The following is a 15336-nucleotide window of genomic DNA, read 5'->3' as shown; positions in this document are numbered from 1 at the left end:
TTTCTTTATGTGCTGTCGCTAGCGAAAATGCTTTTCTGTTCTGTGCCCTAAGTAGTATGTTTGTATCTTCTGTCAACATCTACGCCCTTAATATTGATGCCCTCGTTGTTCTCTTTCAGTGCCTCCATAAATATTTGTTCCGACTGAGTTGAACGGCAGTGGGGCAAGAATGCAGCTCTGTGTAACTGCGTTAGTAATATAAATGTTTTGACCCACTATATTTCCATACCTGATACGTGCTGATTGATGCCTTTACAAATATTTAATAATCTGGATGCTCTTAGTGTTAAGTAGTGAAATAAGTTTATAATGTTTGAAGCACGCGTAAACATATTTTTGCTGATCCGAGAATTTATGAACCAAGACTTGCATTGCAACGAGGGGCTCTCGCGTTTCAAAACCGCATCTAAAATACAACTGTGTTTTACCTATACTTTTTTAATAATTATTTTGTTCTCATTCTGCAACGGATAATGTGAAAGAATACTTTGAGAATATGGCTCATTAAAATTCAACTGGTCCGTTAGAATTTGATCGGTATAGTAGTAGGTAGAACAATATCATCTACGATTCGCAGATGATATTGTTCTGATTTCAGATGACCTAAAGGCTGCCAGTGATATGAGGAATGAACTCAGCGATGCAGCACGTAAAGTAGGTCTAAATATTAACTACCAAAAGACAAAAATGATGACTAATTTAGTTCCGAGCCATTCTTTAAGGGCAGAAGACGTCGAAATTGAAATTGTTGACAGCTACATATATCTTGGACATACGGTAAAATTAGCAGAGATAATCAAACTGCTGAGCTACTAAGAAGAATAACACTGGGATGGGCAGTATATGGAACACTGCGTAATATTTTTAAAGGTGATATACCTATCAGCTTAAAAAGAAGAGCCTTTAATCAGTGTGTCCTGCCTATCCTTACATATGGCGCAGAGACACTTACCCTAACAAGGACATCTACACGAAAACTACAAGTGACGCAACGTAGAATGGAAAGATCATTGTTAGGCATAACATTGCGAGGGTAAGAAACGAAGAAATCCGTAGAAAAAATGGTGTAGAAGACATTATAAAACACATAGCCAAAATTAAATAAAGGTGGGCAGGGCACGTCGCTAGAATGAAGGATAATAGGTGGACCAAAAAAATCTTGGAGTGGAGACCGAGAGCGGATAGACGAAACCCGGGAAGACCACTTACAAGATGGACTGATGACCGACCCACCTATGAGGTAGAGTCTGCGCGTTTTTTGTAAGTGGCATCCCCATTAGGCTTAATTTACTGACAATTTCCAGGCGAGATAATATTGAGCATAATTATATATTTAGAAAGTAGTTTTCCACCTATAATTTTTTCATTTTTTTTGATGGTCCAGGCTGCGGTTCAGGATCTAATTCAGTATCGAATGAGAATGTTTGCGGAAGAGCGGAAGTTATAATTGCGTCATTGTCGGTAATTTATCTTGGAATTCTTATTTTTCGGTTAATTTTAGTACTTCCATGATGTCAGTGGAGGTTTCATCAGAACAATAGTTAAGGCACACTGCAGAACATTTGAGGCCTACTTGTCGGCAACTACACATACTTTCACAGGTTCCCTTGCATCTGCAGAAAATTTATTTCAGAAGTTCAGGGGGTGCTGGAGTTTTGAAAGTTTCGATTCCTGGTGAAAAGATTTCTAGGTGATAAACTCTAACACTGTAGAAACAAGCTACATATTGTGTTTGCGGAAGCGATGATAAGTTAAACGCAATTTATGTGAATATCTTGGCGAATCGTTTGTATCTCATGCTGTTAGAGATTCATCTTTATTTCCACCATACTATTTTTTAGACAAAATCTATTTGTCACAAAAAATGGAAATTATTAACTATTTGAAATGTTTTCATGTTGTCTATTTCTTTAAATGAATAGCTATGATGATTGCCGACCTCCGCCGCAGAGATGGCACTTGCAGAAGATTTCTTTAAATTATATCACTATTTTAGCATTTCTGAAAAAATTAATGATGGAATCAAGTACCAATTTATCTGGGAAAGATAGGAGAGATGTAGTATTTAGCGGCAATGAAAACTTATTATGAATTAGTTCTTGATACAGAATTACAGAGAACCGAGAGTTCAGAGAATATTCGAGGAAGATATAGTTTAGATCAGTGGTCGCCAACCTCTTCAATGTGTTGAGCTACTTTGTTAATTTTGGAATAAACAGCGAGCTACCCACACGGAAGCCACGTAACGCAACCTAAATGAAATAATCCACAGTTAATCTATCATTATATGTATTTATTTTACTGTTTAACTGGTAATACATAATACATAGGTACTAATAATAAACTAATAACAAAATAACTCATATTACTAGTACGTACTTATTCATAGCTACATTCCTACCTATCAAACGAAGGTATTTGAAAAATAAACACAAACTTTTATCCAGCCACAACGGCATGTCACGTATGATTTAAAAATAGTTAATAATAACAACAAAAAAATAACTCACAATCATAAACATAAACATTGAAAAATAAAAAAGCACGTTCAATGAGAAGGCTGACACTCAGACTCATCGATAATTTTTTTAATGTTTGCAGTATAATTTGATGCAGCCATTCGAATACAATTATCCAAATGTTCATCTGTAAGTCGATTACGATATTTGTTCTTAATAAACTTCATATTGGAAAAAGAAGATTCACACAAATAGGTTGAACTGAATAATGCTTTCACTTTCAAGGCAACACGGCATAGAACTGAATATTTGTCTTTACGTACAATAGGCCAGATACATTCAGTACTTGAGACTATCGATTTTAAGGCTAAATCATTTTGAAACTCAATGACTTCCATTTCTGTTGCAGCGATGTCTTCGCCAAAGTTCTGCATAACACAAGCTGCAAACTGCTGGATATCAATTTCCATAAAAGGTGAAACAACAAACTGCGCTACGAAAGCCATTTCATTGAAATCCTTAAAACGATTTTTGAAGTTACTCTTCAGGGTAGAAATTATTTCTACATAATATTTGTTGTCATAGGGTTTTAATGGATTTTGAGATATTTTTCTGAAAGAATGGGAAAATGCTTGGAATCGCTGTTAATTAGGTTTTGTTCCCAAAACTCCAGCTTTTTGATAAATGCTTTTATATCAGAAATCATTTCCGCTAGTTTTTTGTCTCTCCCCTGAAGCTGCAAATTAAGTTCGTTTAATTTCTCTGTAATGTACACGAGAAAACCAAAATCTCTAAGCCAGATTGAATTTTCTAGTTCCGGAGTCGGTTCATCGCGTTGTTTGAAAAATTAAACTATGCCAGATAGGACATCATTAAAACGTTTCAGCACCCGTCCTCTACTTAACCATCGGACTTCAGAGTGAAGGAGTAGGTCCCCGTATTGACAGTCAACTTCATCGGCCAAGGTTCTGAATAATCTTCTTTGTAACGCTTGAGCTCTAATCTTGTTCACAATTTTTACCACCAGTTTCATAACATTGTTTAGTTTCAGGAAATTTCCACATAATGCTTGCTGATGGATAATGCAGTGGTAACAGAGAAATGGCGGAAAAGTTTCATCTTTACGACATAACGCCACCAGACCCTTATCACAACCCACCATAGCTGGAGCGCCATCGGTTGTCAAGCCTACCATTTTCGATATTGGAATTTTCTCGGAAGAAATAATATTTTTTAAATGAGAAAACAACTCCTGTCCAGTAGTGTGTCCTTTCAGTGGAATGAACTTCAAAAGATCTTCTTTAATCGTAAAATCACCAAAAACCATCCTGACGAACACGGCCATCTGGGCAGTGTCAACGACATCTGTTGATTCATCCAGTTGAAGTGAAAAATAAACACAGTTATCTAAGTCAGTTCTTAACTGTAAAAAAATATCATTGCTCATTACTTCTACACGTCTTATCACTGTATTAGCAGAAAGTTGCATAGATTTTATAGCTGAAACTATCTCGTCTTTATTTCTAAAGTTGGCAAATAACGCATCAGCAGCTTCTAAAAACGCCTATTTTATCATTTTCCCGTCTTCATAAGGCTTCTTTTTTTGCGCAATTATCTGGGACACACGGTACGATGCTTCAGTTGCAGCCTTATTTTTGTCGATTGTTCTTAAAAATATTGATTGTTGTCCAATTAAATGTTTTTTTAACTGTTTCAGTTTCTCCTTTCTGGCGACAGAATGTAGTGGGAATGATTTTTCAAAATTAGAATGTACAGTTTTATGATGTCCCTCAATATTTCCTTTTTTAGCAACGGAGACCGAAGTATTACATAACAAACACACATTTTTATCTTTAACTTCTGTAAAAAAGTATTGTTCTTCCCATTCCGAATGAAAGTGGTATGTCTTTACCTTCTTACAACTGCTTGCCATAATATTATTTTTGTTGGTCTCTACTAACCCAACCGCTAGACGTTTGTTACGCGTTCAGTTTTAAACTAAGCGCAATGTCGCCGCGCCGTGCGTATTTATCCCGTTCAAAGCAATCCAGATCGTTCTCGAACACTAACACTCTGTATTTTTTAAATTAAAATCGTTGTGAGAGCTACCAGAATTGCCTCCGGGAGCTACCGGTAGCTCGCGATCGACAGCTTGGCGACCACTGGTTTAGATCATCAATGGATACGTTGTCACAAATTCCTCCCGTGATGTATCTAGTATTTTCTCCGATCCTACATTCTGTATCGTTCGTATTGGCTGTTCGATGAGCTCTAGAATAACTTAACGTTGATGCAATGTTTCATAAAAACTTTTCACTCTGTCTGGTCTATCTAATACTATATTTCCATTTTTGTATTAAGTTGGAAGATGGCCATTTTAGCTTTTTATTCTTAATATTCATGCTTTCGTTTTCCTGTATAATTTTTATAATATTCTCGTTGGATGAGAAGGGCACAAGAAATATCTGAGTGGAACGGCATAGCCAGACAGGCAACGACTCATTCTGGATTATGACGCCAAAAGAAGAAGAAGAAGCCCCAAATTCTTAAAATTAAAACTAGCCGGTATACTAATTACTTTTTTCTGTAAAATAAAAACTCGTTGAAATTTAGTATTTTACTCGAATATTTTTTACATGTTTAATAATTATTTTAAAATTTATTCTTAATTACCTATTGTTAAATTGAATGATAAATATTAATAATTATCAACGAATTACACAAAAAATCGGACATTTGAATGTTTTATAATTTCCTGCAATTGTCAAAGATGTAACTGAGTTTGCAAAAACTCTATAATTTATATGCAAATCAAAATTGTATTATTGTTATATTCTAACATAGAAAAGCAGAAAAAAGTAAGAAAAAACAGAATATAATAGTCAACGCTAATTTAATAACATTGGGAATACCACTTAGGCAATGCCATTAAATCGTAACCTACCCAGATGTCAACCTTATCTATACGAGTACAGCCCAGGAAAATAAGCTTTTTTTCGTGACACTTGTCCGCCAGGCAAACGACAGTTGTTTGGACCTCTGTAACAAGAACCTCTAAGTTTCCTGCAGTCTATTTTTTTGGACTTAATTAGTAAGTAACAAATTAAGGTTAAAAAACAATACATTTTCGCTTTTTTCATCTATCAGCAAAAAGTGCAGCATTTAATACAAATTTGAGAATATGAAACTTATAAGTCATATAAATATCTTAAAAATGGCTTTTTTTTTAAATGTTCCTATCCTTATTTATTAAAATATGAGTTTCGGTTTTTTAATAAATTTGAAGTTGATCAGTCAAATGGTTTAAAAGTTATGGATTTTGTTTATCCCAAATTAAATTTTTTTGCAACAATATTTTTTTTTGTGTAACACCTGTGCGGTGTTTGTATATCTGGTCACAAATGACCAATTATCAGTTATTTTCTGACCTAACTTAATAAACAGCAAATACTTAAATCTAAGGGCTTACATTCACAATGACTATGCAGCCTCTGCTCGTGACTTACTGCTGTTCTCTTGATTACTTCGGTCACAGTTTCCATACCCAGGTCCTGGTGGAGGTTGCTATTACGGATATACCAAGAAGCATCAACAATGTTCCTCAGTACTTTGTTTTGAAATCTCTGGATAATATGTAGATTACTAGCTTTGGTACAGCCCCAGAGTTGGCACCCATATACCCATACTGGGTTCAGTACTTGTTTGTAAATGGATAGTTTATTATGAATGGATAATGTTGAATTTTTTCCAATCAGCCAATACAATTTCTTATATCTAATATCAAGCTCCCCTCTTTTCTTTTTGACATGGTGGCAAAAGTGTTTTGTTCTAGCTCTGGAATGTCACACGTATACTTACAATAGGTACAGGACCGGACCTAATACACTCCCTTGTGGCACGCCAGCTTTGATGTCGCTTAAGTCGGTGTACACTTCTTCTTGTTTTACTCTGATATATCTATTCGCAATATATGATTCTAAGATTTCTGAGTACTGTTTAAGCATGAACGTTCTTAGTTTATAGTTTAAACCCTTATGCTAGACTTTATCAAATACCTGTGCTACGGTCAAGAAGATTGTAGACTAGACTTTCTTTTCTTTTTAATGTTTTTTTCTATTATATTCGTTATTCTGTGAACTTGATCTTATTTTCTTTCTTTTTAATGTTGGAAGGTTTTTTCTTTCTACTATTGGTTTTAATCTTTTCAATATAAGTTTTTCAATTAGTTTTGACATCACCAGAAGGAGTGTTAAGCGAGGTTTACCTGGTTTGGCGATCATAATGACTTCGGCTACTTTCCAGAGTCTGGGAACATATCTCAAAATCAAAGCAACATTTAATAGGTGTGTCAGCTTAACTATGGCTTTTCTTGGAAGTTTTTTAATAGTTCTCCTGTTATGAGATCATATCTTGGAGCTTTCTTAGGATTTACTTATATTCTTTTATCTCTGTTGATATGAAATGATGTCGCAATTCTTTCTTCGGTTTGGAATGGTTCTTCCCATCCCAGTTCTTCACCATCATTGTCTTTGGGTTTTAATGTGCTTTCTTAATGATCTGCAAATCGTTCTGCTTTCTGTTCGTTACTTCTAGCCCAGTTGCCGTTTTCCAACTTGATAGGAGGAGAATGAATAATTGGTCTCTTCATTTGTTTTGTTGCCTTCCATAACGAATAATCTGTATTCTGGTCAGGTGATAAATTACTGATATGGTGAGCATATAAAGGCGAGTATAAAGCAAGCAGCATTCGAAGCCCTTGGGGAAAAAGAACATATAACAAATAAACAGCACTATTATGAAATAAATGAACCAACAAAAAGAATAATTCAAGAAAAAAAGCAACTATACAGAAAATGGCTGACTACAAACAACGATGAAGTTTATAAAGAATATAGAGAAAAAGATAGAGAAGTGAAAAAACAAATAACACAGCAAAAGAATGAAGAATGGGAAAGAATCTGCTTAAATATTGAAACATATATAGGAGGTACAAGAACTTCGGAGTCATGGAAAGTACTGAGAGGATTGAAACAAAACTCAGAAGAAAAAATTAAATTGGGAAATATACAGGACAAAGAATGGAAGGACTACTACATAGAACTATTAACAGAACAAAGACCACAATTCATTGGAAAAGAAAACAGGCGAAGACGAAGCAGATTCCCACAACAAGAAATAGAAATAACAGATAGGGAAATGAGAACGGCCATAAAAGCAATCAAAAATAAGAAAGCACCGGGACCTGGAGGCATCTCACCTGAGCTTATAAAATACGGATCAAAAAAATTACACCGGATGATACAATGGATATTTCAGAAAGCCATAAATGGAGAACAGCTCCCAAAGGAATGGACGGCGGCATATATGACATCTATATTTAAGAAAGGAGATAGAAAACGATGCGAAAACTACAGAGGAATAAGCGTAATATCATCAATAGGAAGATTATATGGGAAGATACTGCGAGAAAAGATAGAGCAAGCGATAAAAGGCAAAATCGGAGAGGATCAGGCAGGCTTCACGGCAGGAAGATCATGCATAGACCACATATACACACTGGAACAACTGTTGGAAAAGAAAAAAGCAAAAAATAGAGATATACACTTGGCATTTGTGGACCTGAGAAAGGCGTATGACTCTGTACCAAGGTCAGAACTATGGGAGGCAATGTACAAATTAGAAATACAGACGGAACTCATAGAAGCTACAAAAGCTCTGTATAAAGAAAATAAAGTGTCCATTAAAATGGGAACAAGAATCATAGGAGACTTCACCACAACAAAAGGGCTCCTGCAGGGTTGTTCCACATCTCCAACCCTATTCAAAATATACTTAGAGAAAGCCTTGACAACATGGAAAAGAAAATGCGAAGGCATGGGAGTACCGGTACGGAACGAATACCTATATACATTAAGTTTTGCAGACGATCAAGCAGTGATTGCACAAGACCAAGACGACCTCAGCTACATGATGAAGAAACTACAAGAAGAATATACCAAGGCTGGCCTAGATATTAACCTCGCGAAAACAGAGTACCTATCTACAAGTGAAGAAGACATAGAAGATCTACAGATTGATGACAACGTAACAATCAAAGGAAAGGATAAATTCAAATACCTGGGGTTTATAATCACGAAAAAGGCAACAACAGAGGAAGAAATTACACAAAGATTAGGACAAACAAGAACAGCAATCCGACAACTTAACTCAGTATGGTGGGATAGACACCTAAATATGAAGACAAAAACGCAGATTTATAAAACATTAGTGCGAAGTATTATGACATATGGGGCTGAAAATTGGATCATAAACAAGAAAAACAGCAGTAAGATACAAAAAAGACTAAAGTGGTATGGACATGTAAGAAGAACTAGCGACAGCAGATGGATAAAGAGAATAACCGAATGGAGCCCCATAGGAAGGAGGAAAAGAGGACGACCCCGAAAATCCTGGAGGAACGAAGTAGACGACGCCATGAATAAGAGAGGACTAAACGATGGAGAATGGAACAACAGAGAGAGATGGAAACGGTTGAGCGAGGGAAGGCAGTGAATACTGTAGAATCCCTAAATATATATATATATATATATATATATATATATATATATATATATATGATAAATTACTTAAAAAAGAATTATTTGTTGAATTTTTCATATTGTGTATCTCCCTTTTTAGTTTTTGTGTAGCATTATTTAAACTAGTTTTGTTCTCGTGGAGTTCTGTATTGCTGCCATTTTTTTCTTAACTTCCTTTTTTCTACTATGAGTTCTCTGATTTCTTTCGGATAGTTGTTCCCATTCTAGAAGTTATTGTGGGAGTATTTTCCTAAGCTACCTGTTGAATATTTTTTATAAAAACTTGTAATTCGTCATCAAGTTGCCTCGTGTTTCTCAATGACACATCAAGATTAATTTTGTGTTCAAGGTTTATTTTGAAGCTTTTCCAGTCAGTTTTTATATTAGAAGATTCTCTTCTAATCTCTCCAAAAGCGTACGATCTTCATTAGCGATAGATATTTTTGGTATTCCAGAACCTTGCTTTCTTTCGAGAGTTTCTTGTTCTCTCCATCTTTTAGTAATATTAAAAAATGTTGTTCTGCTTACGTTAAAATGGTTCGCTACGGCAGATAGTGACCAACCATATTCTAATTTCGTTACAATTCTTGCTTTTAGTTCTTTGCTAGCATGTGGAGCCATTTTTTGAGGTTGAACAGAATAAGTTGTCTGACAAATTTTAAGGTTTGGCAGTGATAGTGAGAGTATGTAAATAATAAGTATTTATCCTTCAAAATACACTGCTCAAATTTTTACAAAATACGCTTTAAGAGTCATATCAGTTTTTTTAGAAACCAGCTGTACAAGTCAAAGGATATGTAGAAACCAAGGATCATTTGCTAGACACCTTACAACACTTTTATCAAAAAAGGATGTCTCAAGATAATTCCTATTATCTTACAGACTAGCAACTATGTTTGTAAGCTTTGAATATTTAAATCGTTAACGATAAACCCCCAGCAGAGAGAATCAACGCTCTTAAGAATACACTCGACAACATGATATTATTAAAGTATTACCATATCAAATCACAAAGATATGCAAATATTGTTTAAATCAATACCTCGGTCCCATTTTACTTGCTTTATAATCAGCATTTGTTAATGCTTTTTATCAAATTCCATTGAAAATATAAATATTATCTGATACTTGAAACGCTATTTGTTTTAAATCATCCTCGTGTGTGATCTGAGCCAGTCTCTAATGTGAATCTAAGTTTTCTTATCAGTTATGGAGCTATTATTTAAAACAAGTAAGTAAATTTAGTTAACTACATTGATGCAAAATAACCAAATTACGCACTATTAATTTTTAAAAAAAATATAAACCCGAAAGTTTTTAATATATACCATAATCTTCGTACATATAGGTTGCGGATAGCTTTTGACATTTCAAGCACAAGTTATTTGACTAGGCTTTCTTTACATCCCTTCAGAAATTACTGATTAAAGTATCGAATACGGTTGTCAGACACGTAATTAAAAGTTCATGTATGAGTTCATTTCAAGGTTTTAAAGTAGAAAAATGAATCACCAGGAAAATTTATAAGTGGATGAGTCAAAACAGACACATACTCTGCTGGATGACGAATACTCAATGTTATATTTTCAGTATGTTACGAAAAAATATTTCTGCATAAGTTGGATCGTTAGATTACTTCTTCTTCTTTCTTCTTCCTTCTTGTATATAGGCTTTAAATCTTGTTTCTTCTTCAATATTAGCCTCCTAAATTGTTTAAATTATCGCAAAATCTTTTTCTTGGTCTGCCAATACTTATTCGTCCATTTGGTGACTTATCTCGTGCGTACCTTATCCTCTGCTATTCTACTAATGTGTTCGTTCCACTCCTGTTTCCGTTTTGTCACCGATCTATTGATAACTTCTATATTGCATGATCCTATGTTTTCGCTTCTCTCCCTATCCAACAGACTTTTCCCTAATATTCGTCGAAGTATTTTCATCTCTGTTGTTTCTAGTAGTCGTCTCGTTTTAGATGTATCAGGTTTTGTCTCCGCCGTGTATGTTAATATAGGTCTAATTGCTGCTTTATACATTTTTGTTTTTGTGTCTTGCCTGGGGTGTTTGTTCTTCCAGATTGTGTCATTAAGGGATCCCGCCGTTTTACTTGTTTTTAAGCTTTGTCGTCTTCTACTTCTTCTTGGCTACTACTACTACTACTTGTCGGTTTATAACGTTCTCCGCTGTTTTTCGACTTCCAATCGCCACTTAGTCCGGTTGTTCCATAGGTCTTCTTCAATGGTCCTCTCTCTCAGTTCTTTATTTATTCCTTCGCTCCAACTTTTTCTCGGTCTACCTTGATTTCTCTTTAGTTTTATTGCCATTTTAATATTTCTATTGGCATTCGTTGTTCATCCATTCTTTGTATGTGTCCTTCTTTTTCTTCAACAACTCCGAAACAAGTTATATCTATTCCCAGATATCTAAACCTTGCTTCCAGCTTTATTATTTTTCCATCAATTTCGATTTGACATCGTAGTGGGTATTTAGATGGTGTCATACATTTGTTTTTTTTGCTGCTGATATTATTATATTGTATTTCTTGGCTGTTGTATTGAAGATATGTGTTAATCTTTGGAGCTCGTCTTCTGTCTCGGCGATTAATGCGGCGTGGTCTGCATAACATAATATTTGGATTTCTTAGTTCCCCATTCTGTAGCCATCATCTTTACGTACTGCTTGTATTATTTCGTCCATTATTATATTAAAGAGAAGTATTCTTAACGAGTCACCCTGTCTGACTTCGCTTTGTGCTGGTTAGTGTGTTAGTTTACCATTAATCTTTCCCTGTATTCTATTATGGAAGTAGATGTTTTCGATGGTTTGTATATTACTTAATAAACCAATATCTCATATTTAAAGGCTATGCCAGAGATGGATTCAATTTAGTTTTAAAGGAAATAACTTTTTTTTAACCAAGGCAATTAGACCCACTTTTTCATGTCCAGGCACCCAGAGTAAACTTACTTTATTTACTTTATTAGTTTCGATCCGGTCAGTTTCTGAAGATGGTTCCAAACTAACTTTGTGCCAATTCGATTAGATTGCAGTGTAGAAATAATTTTTATAGATATGTCCCTTCAGTTAGTCCATCTTAATTAGTTCCTATAGGCACATCTCTATAGCATACATTTTTGCTTGGAAGATAGTTTAGTGATAACTTGGACTTTTACTAAAATTTAGCCTTATTTTCCTAGTAGTGGTCACAGGAGGGAAGGAAACACACTCTTTGTGGTCATCTCTTCTCTGTTGGCCACAACCTCCTTTCCTTGCAGGTCTATTAGAATCAGCCTAATTTCCAGAATTGCTATGATCCAGTTGCATATGGTAGTGGAAATCTCTTTTGATTCTGCTGCATCGTAAAGAAAATTTAATAGTACATTATTAAATGTGCTTTCTTTATCTAGAAACGTGGTTAACGCAATCTGTACATTAATAATTTAGTGACTTATTTTCTGAACTTCCAGTTCTAGTTATTTCTATTGATTTTCCCTCTTAATGGACATCATAGTTGTCAATGAGAGGATCATACCTCAATGGTCCATCCTTAATATATCTAGCAAGAATTTTTGTTATTGCCTGCAACATTAATGAACTTCAACTGCTCGGCCCATTTTGTGTATGCACATCACTGTTAGTGTGCGTTCATAACGAGGCGCCGACCCTCGATCGGACCATAGGATGGTATTATATTATCATCACCACGTAAAATAAATGCATGATTTTAAATGCGAGCGTTCACTGTCAGTGCTATGCTCTAGGCGAGGATACCATGGTCTCCGTAATGAACGCACCCTTACAGTTATTCCAGTCTTTGATGTATAACCTAGTGTTATGCTAGTTATTTGGCCTTCCTAGATCCCCAGCTTGAGTCTTCTCATCAATTTATTGTTAATACTGGTAAGTGGTTCTGTAATAAGAGCTCGAACTTTTCCTTTCTAGATTTAATATTCTTCTTCTTCTTCTTCCTACTTTATAAATAGGCAAAATGCCTGTTTTACTTCGGTTTTTAGCCTCAATTGACGTTGTCTGGCCATCTTTTCCTCGGTCGCCCCAATGATCTTCTTCCATTTGGCGATTTATCTCTTGCTATTCGTACTATTCTATTTTCTGTCATTCTTTCGATGTGTTGATTCCATTCAATTTTTCTTCTTTTGGTCCACTCGTTTATTTCCTCTATATCACATCTCGCTCGTATTTCCTCACTTCTTACTCTGTCTCTTAGAGTTTGGTTTGTTATTTTTCGTAAGACTTTCATTTCTGTTGTTTCCAGTAGTCTTTGTGTTTTCGCCGTATCTGCTCTTGTTTCCGCTGTGTACGTCATTATCGGTCTTATTGTTGATTTATATATCCTGGTTTTCGTTTCCGTTGTGAGGTATTTGTTTCTCCAGATTGTGTTGTTGAGACATCCTGCTGCTCTGTTTGCCATGTTCACTTGTTTTTGTACTTCTTCTTCCACTTTTCCGTAGCTTGACAGTTTTATTCCCAAGTAATCAGTTTCCATCACTTGTTCTATTATTTTGTTATTTACGACTAGTTTACATCTTCTCGGTTCCGCTGATATCACTATCGCTTTAGTTTTCTCTGTTAAGATCTCCATGTTGTATATAAGCGCCGTATCTTCGAATTCTTTAATTAATCTTTGTAGGTCATCTTCATTTTCGGCTATTATTATGGCGTCGTCGGCATAGCATATTATCCTTATTTCCTTTTCTCCCATTCTATATCCTCTTCTATTTTTAACTTTCTTTATGATTTCATCCATTATCAGATTAAATATTAATGGGCTCAGCGAATCTCCTTGTCTAATGCCAGTTTCATATTTGATAGGTTGCGATAGTTTTCCTTTACATCTTACCATAGCTATGTTATCAGATTTAATATTCCTGTGTGTTAATTATAAAGATTTAGTAAAAAATATAAACACCACAAGAAAATTGTTTTGAGAACGAAATTTCTGTAAATATTTGTTTATTAAATCTGTAATCTGAAGAAGAGTTTCTTGTGATATGTTACTTCTAGTTGTTTTTTTGTTTAAGCTTCATATTTCCATTTTTTATTGTTGTTTAAGCTATTTCGCACCATACAGAAGCTTTCTTGTGAATATGTACCTGTTTGAGGCAGCAAACTCTAAATCATCTAGCTTATCAAATATATTCCACTGTATACCTGTCATTATGTTTCTATATTATTCACTGACTTATTTTTCAAAATACATTTAAAGATTTTTAATTATTACATTAACTTTTCGCAGTTGCACTAGTGAAGACTATCAAGATCATAATACGTATTATTATCAGTAATAGATAAGATACGTAGATGAGATTCTTATCTTTTGATACGTGGTAATAAAATGCTGCTGATGAGATATATTTTTTATAGAAATATATAAATATATATATATATATATATATATACATATATATATATATATATATATATATATATATATATATATATATATATATATATATATATACATATATATATATACAATTATTATTTTCACCCATTCTACAACATAAAAAATGGTGAAAACCTCAAATTATCCATGTCTGTCTGTCTGTCCGTGGACGCAAATCCTCTGTTCTTAGAATAGATAGAATAAAAAATGAGATGTTGTATGATAGCTTATAACTCAAGGATGGTATTAAAAGTGAGAAGTGAAATAAGGGTAATCTCGGACTTCCGGTTCCAGAATAGCAACCGAGAGTACTGTTTTAAAGTCGCCGAAATAGTACAAGTGATATATTATTTGACGCGCTTTACAAATACAAAAACAAATATACACTTCCAGTTAAAAAGTTGTAACCGAAAGTGTCACATTATAGTCGCAGAAATAGTACATTAAATATATCAATCGACGCGTATTGAAAAGTCGAGCTCGAATATTTAGTTCTGGTTTTGACAGTGCTTTAGATTAGTTCTGCTTATCCCTGATATTCGAGGAGAACTGATTTTTAATCCATTGTATGCTTGTTATCCCATGCGTTCTTCCTACGCTGGATTTTTTCACCTTTAAAAATGTGTTTTTATTTCATTAGCGATTTAAAAATTACCGATAATCCACCAAAGATTAAATCTACGCAGAGGACACTTCGAATTGGTTGGTCGAAATCATTCTGTAAGGCACCATGGGAATGGATAAGTGGCCGTAGTATTCCAAGCCCTTCCTTCTCTCTTGCTGATATGGCGTTCTACAGTTCCTGACATTTCTCAGTGCCGGATGTTTCGGCTAACGAGAAGTCTCCAAAGCCACCAATCCCAGAACCTAATGAGGCCCCGGAGCAGCCGCGGAGTCA

The 15336-nt window shown here is 34.7% G+C and overlaps 1 protein-coding gene across 2 annotated transcripts in view; it reads left to right on the top strand.

Moving 5' to 3' along the window:
- Positions 1-5405: 5405 nt before the first annotated feature.
- The window catches only part of LOC140443176 (NPC intracellular cholesterol transporter 1 homolog 1b-like), a 67481-nt gene continuing 57550 nt past the window's right edge, over positions 5406-15336 (top strand). The window contains exon 1 of one of the 2 annotated variants that reach the window (XM_072534274.1): positions 5406-5550. Coding sequence is in view for 1 of the 2 variants with exons in the window: in XM_072534273.1 (XP_072390374.1) it covers positions 10247-10268 (22 nt within the window). In the remaining variant the exon portion in view is untranslated. Of the gene's footprint in view, positions 5551-10126; positions 10269-15336 lie in introns of those variants that run through there. The other variant, XM_072534273.1, reaches the window with a different exon arrangement.

The sequence above is a fragment of the Diabrotica undecimpunctata genome, chromosome 6 (genome assembly GCF_040954645.1).
Source record: "Diabrotica undecimpunctata isolate CICGRU chromosome 6, icDiaUnde3, whole genome shotgun sequence".
Taxonomy (NCBI): domain Eukaryota; kingdom Metazoa; phylum Arthropoda; class Insecta; order Coleoptera; family Chrysomelidae; genus Diabrotica; species Diabrotica undecimpunctata.
The sequence above is the reverse complement of the archived record's forward strand: the minus strand, read 5'-3'. Positions and strand labels throughout refer to the sequence as shown.